Here is a 5320-nt window from a genome sequence, read left to right as displayed (position 1 = left end):
TGCTCCTGAGATTACCTTTCACCATTCCACACCAGATGTTTGCAATTTGCCTCTTTCACTTTATGTTGAGTTTGCACGGGTGAGACCAGGAGAAAATGTGTGTATGACCATAGATGTCCGAGTGTGTGTGTGTCAATTATAAAAGGTGTCACCTCCAATCGCAGTATTGATTCCAACAGAATGGCGCTCCCTCAGCACTGACCCTCTGACAGTGCGACACTCCCTCAGCACTGACCCTCCCACAGTGCGGTGCTCCCTCAGCACTGACCCTCTGACAGTGTGGCACTCCCTCAGCACTGACCCTCCGACAGTGCGGCACTCCCTCGGCACTGATCCTCCCACAGTGCGGCACTCCCTCAGTATTGACCCTCCTACAGTGTGGCACTCACTCAGTACTGACCCTCCGACGGTGCGGCACTCCCTCAGTACTGACCCTCCGACGGTGCGGCACTCCCTCGGCACTGACCCTCCCACAATGCGGCGCTCCCTCAGTACTGACCCTCTGACGGTGCGGCGCTCCCTCAGTACTGACCCACTGACAGTGCAGCACTCCCTCAGTACTGACCCTCCGACAGTGCGGCCCATCCCTCAGTACTGACCCTCCGACAGTGCGGCACTCCCTCAGTACTGACCCTCCGACAGTGTGGCACTCCATCAGCACTGACCCTCCCACAGTGCGGCCCCTCCCTCAGTACTGACCCTCTGACAGTGCAGCGCTCCCTCAGTACTGACCCTCCAACAGTTTGTCACTCCCTCAGCACTGACCCTCTGACAGTGCGGCACTCCCTCAGTACTGACCCTCCGACAGTGTGGCACTCCATCAGCACTGACCCTCCCACAGTGCGGCCCCTCCCTCAGTACTGACCCTCTGACAGTGCAGCGCTCCCTCAGCACTGACCCTCCAACAGTTTGTCACTCCCTCAGCACTGACCCTCTGACAGTGCGGCACTCCCTCAACATTGACCCTCCAACAGTGCTCACTCCCTCAGCACTGACCCTCTGACAGTGCTCACTCCCTCAGTACTGACCCTCCGACAGTGCGACACTCCCTCAGCACTGGCTGACTATGTGAGCTGGTGCCTTCAGTGCCTTGCCTTTTTTAGGATCTGATACTTTTGCTTTTCTTGAGACTATTTGGCCATGGTGCCTTGGATTTGGGACTGGTATTTGGGATGATTTAGTTCCAAAGTGGGAGTGACACGAACCTCAGAGCCCTGGATGAGAGTGGGTGAGCGGTGTAACAGTCAATGGTTTCAAGCTGACAACGATGAAGTCCAACAGATCTCACCCTACCCCACCTTTCCCGAGCCCCACCCATCCTCCCTCTCACCTCCTTTACCTGACACAACCTGTCCATCCTCTCTCCCACCTCTCCGCTCCTCCCAACTCACTGACCCAGTCCCCACCACTGCCTACCTGCCCTCGCCTATCACCATCCTACTTAGATTCCCCAGCCGTACCCCTCCTCTCTCTATTTATTTCCCAGTTTTCTCCCCCTTGCCCCATTTCTGATGAAGGATCCTGACTCAAAACATTGACCTTCCTGCTCCTGTGATGCTGCCTGGCCTGCTGTGCTCCTCCAGCTCCACCCTGTGTTATCTCTGGCTCCAGTAGTTGCAGTTCTTGCCATGTGAGCTCACTCTGCCGTGGGGATGACTCTGTACTACGTGGTGGATTGGCTAAAACTTTACCCAAAACAATTGCACGGCTCCAAGTTGCAGATAGAACGGTGAGTGAGCGTCTGCTAGCCATGGGGTGGAGTGGGAGCATTTGGCTCCCTCTGGATGAAGATGGCAAGAATGGCCTCATTTTGTTGGAAATAATTTTTTGGGCTTTACCTTTAGTTTTAGCAAAGGAGTTATTTTTTCACACATCGAGCAGTGATATCCCTCAGACGTCTGCGTGACTCGGGGTATTCCCTTACCCATTCCATTTCATCATTCTCTCAGAGATTGCTCAGTCAAACCCGAGTGTGTGAAGCTCAGAGCCTGTGCGGAGCACTTTAGATCGGGGTGACAGACACAGCCATCTCTCAGTCATGGTCTCTGGGATCACTCTTGAGTGGGAGAAACTCGGCGTTACTCTCTGAGCTTATCAGCTCAGTGCGTCCCGTAAAATCTCTCGTTTAACAACATTCTTTTTAACCATGTTGCACTGCAGTAACCAGAACAAAACTAAACTAGACCAAATATAAGGTTTTCTTGAGTGAAAGACTGAGAGTGGCATTAAATGTGAGAAAAAAAGGATATGCGGAATCTAAATGTATGCAAACAAACAAACACTTGTAATAACCTTTCAAAGACAGGAGAGAGGAGAGTGTCTCCACAGATAGTAAGGTACAGCTTAATGTTTATGGTGTATTTGAGTTGTGGAGGTGAAATCTGTGCCCCAGTTATTTTTAGATGTTGACTCATTCCCTCAGAATTGGTGAAACTTTGCAGATAAATTTGATTTCTCAATGAGTGGCTGTGATTCCGACCCCCTTTCTTACCAAGAACTGCCTTTTGAGGTTGAGGGAGAGACAAAGTATCTCCCAGTTCTTGTTGACAAATCCATTTCTCCTCGATTGTGCTCTGCTGCTCACAGTAGCTATTGAGAAAGGTCTGTTTTATATCCCTGAGTTTGCTTATTGCTTTCCCAAGCTGAATGCTCCATGGACAACTGTCCATCTCAGTGTGAGCTTCCAGAAACGTATGGATCATCTGGTAAATAAAGATCTCATTTTGTAAGGAGGTTAACTTAATTCTTATTTACTGATGGTATCAGGAGCTTGGCTCACCCTGGTCAGGTGATCACTACAGTTATCTTTGGTCAGTATTTGCCCTTTTTAAAACCTATTTTAGCTCAGCAAGTCTCAAACATTCAAGAAAGTCCTTATTTACTGCAACTGCTTCAGTTTTTAAACTCTCTCCAAAGCTGAAGTCCACCACATTTCTGAAATCTCATCCAGAATTACAGCTCCCTGGAATACTGCACGCACTCATAGAGTCATAGAGATGTGCAGCATGTAAACAGACCCTTTGGTCCATCGAATCCATGCCAACCAGGTATCCTAAATTCATTTAGTTCCGTTTCTCAGCTTTTGGACCATATCCCCGAAAACCCTTCCTACTCAGGTACCCATCCAAATTCCTTTTAAATGCTGTAACTGTACCAGCCTCCACAACTTCCTCTGGCAGCTCATTCCATAGACACACCACCCTCTGTGTGATAAAGGTCACTTCGGCCCCCTCCCCTCTCACCTTAAACCTATGCCCCTCTAGTTTTGGATTCCCCTACCCTGGGGAAACGACCTTGTCTATTCACCCTATCCACGCCCCTCATGATTTTTTAAGCCTTTATAAGGTCATCCCTCAGCCTCCGATGCTCCAGGAAATATAGTCCCAGTCTATCCAACCCCTCCCTTTAGCTCAAACCCTCCAACCCTGGCAACATCCTTGGAAATCTTTTCTGAACCCTTTCCAGTTTTACAGCATCTTGCCTGTAGCAGGGAGCCCAGAATTGGACGTAGTATTCCAACAGTGGCCTTAACAATATCCTGTACAGCTGCAGCATGACCTCCCAACTCCTATACTCAATGCACTGACTTGGTTGCCCAGCTGCAGAAAGGATATTATTAAACCAGAAACAAGGCAGAAAAGATTTACCAGGACGTTACCTGGACCGGAACGTTTGAGCTATAAGAAGAGGTTGGGTCGGCTGGGACTTTCTTCCCTGGAGCGTTGGAGATTGATGGATGACCTTAAAGAGGTCTATAAAATCATGAGAGGTGTAGATAAGGTACCTAACCAACTGCTTTTCCCCAGGGTAGGGGAGCCTAAAACCAGAAGGCATAGGTTTAAGGTGAGAGGGGAGAGATACAAAAGGGTCCAGAGGAACAATTTGATTCACGCAGAGGGTAGGGAGTGTTTGGAAAGAGTTGCCAGAGTTAGCGCTGGCGTATAATTTTGTCATTGAAGAAACATTTGGTCAGGTACATGGGTGCAGTAGGTATGGAGGGGACCCAATGTGGGCAAATGGGACTAGGCACAATTGTGAAAACTGGGTGGCATGCACAAGTTGGGAAGAAGGGCCTGTTTCTTCGAGATCACTGTGGGCGCCTCTCAGTCTAATCCTCCTGAATATCTACAAACTAATCACACCGACACGATCGTGTCGGGATTCAGCATCTCTGAAGGCGTGTTGTGTTTTGTTGGAGTCCCAGTGTGTGGGTGTTCCAGTCCAGCACCCGAATTAGATCACGGGAGGTGGCTGTAGGTGAGTGGCAGCTGGTTAATAAGGGTCCTTTCACTGCTCTGGAGCTTCACACAGTAAATCCCTGTACGTTTATTACTGTCCTTCCTTTTATCCTGTCATTTACCCAGAGAAATGCTTCTCCCAGTTGCTGTTTCCAAAGCGAAGGCCCTGGGGTTGGTGAGGCAGCGTTTCCAACATGGGGCCTGACGACTTCCTGGTTATCTCATGACCTCCCTTTCCCTCCAGGGTCTCTAATACGTTTGTCACAAAGGAAGGAGAGGAGGTACATGAACACCATGCTCAATGTGTTTGTATTCACTGGGGTCACTCTTACAGCCTGGAGTCCGGGAGATGGAGCTGTAATTCCTGGGATGATCAGATTCAGTGGCACATGCAAGGAAGCAGTCCCTCTCTCACTTGCCGATGTTCCGGGTTTACGGATTGGCAGGAATTTGAACCCCGTCCCTGTGTGAGCACACTCCCCACAATCCCAAACGCACCCTGGGTAACTCCCTCACACCCTGAGCAGGACGTGTGTAGGCGCCTCCCCCTGGCAGACCCTGACTGTGACTGGTTTACCACACAGTGCCAGTGGCAACGGGGAGAGAGCGGGGCAGTGGGATTAGTTTGGGGATTGATACAGGGCTATGGGGGAGAGAGTGGGGGGGCAGTGGTATTAGATTGGGGGTTGATACAGGGCTATGGGGGAGAGATTGGGGGGCAGTGGGATTAGATTGGGGATTGATACAGGGCTATGGGGAGTGAGAAGGACAGTGGCATTAGTTTGGGAATGATTAAATGCTGGGTGTGAGTTCTGGATGGTGTTAGTTTGACCATAATTATAAAGCAAAGCACTCGGTTTGACTGGATGAAGGAGCCCTGCACTGTCACACACGGTGACACAGACTGTGTCACTGTGTTGGGGAGTGTAGCTTTTTCAGTTCACTCAGTGGTCTTGTGCATATCAGGACAATCCCTGTTTCCCCTGGGAATCAAATATTCCTGCTGGGAAAGTGAGTGGAATATGTGCTGCATCTGATTGAGACAGTGATTCCTAAATCAAAAGTTTTTTTAAATAACAAAG

General features: G+C 49.8%; 1 protein-coding gene across 1 annotated transcript in view; it reads right to left on the bottom strand.

Annotated features, from left to right (window-relative positions):
• Window positions 1–4434, bottom strand: part of zgc:109913 (regulator of G-protein signaling 9-binding protein) — a 16529-nt gene extending 12095 nt beyond the window's left edge. The window contains exons 1-2 of the mRNA XM_048550519.2: window positions 4361–4434; window positions 3659–3817 (exon numbers count right to left, since the gene is read on the bottom strand). Coding sequence (XP_048406476.2) covers window positions 3659–3817; window positions 4361–4434 — 233 coding nt within the window. The remainder of the gene's footprint in view (window positions 1–3658; window positions 3818–4360) is intronic.
• Window positions 4435–5320: the final 886 nt, after the last annotated feature.

The sequence above is a fragment of the Stegostoma tigrinum genome, chromosome 19, assembly GCF_030684315.1.
Source record: "Stegostoma tigrinum isolate sSteTig4 chromosome 19, sSteTig4.hap1, whole genome shotgun sequence".
Lineage (NCBI taxonomy): Eukaryota > Metazoa > Chordata > Chondrichthyes > Orectolobiformes > Stegostomatidae > Stegostoma > Stegostoma tigrinum.
Note: the sequence above shows the minus strand (reverse complement) of the source record. Positions and strands in the feature narration are given on the sequence as shown.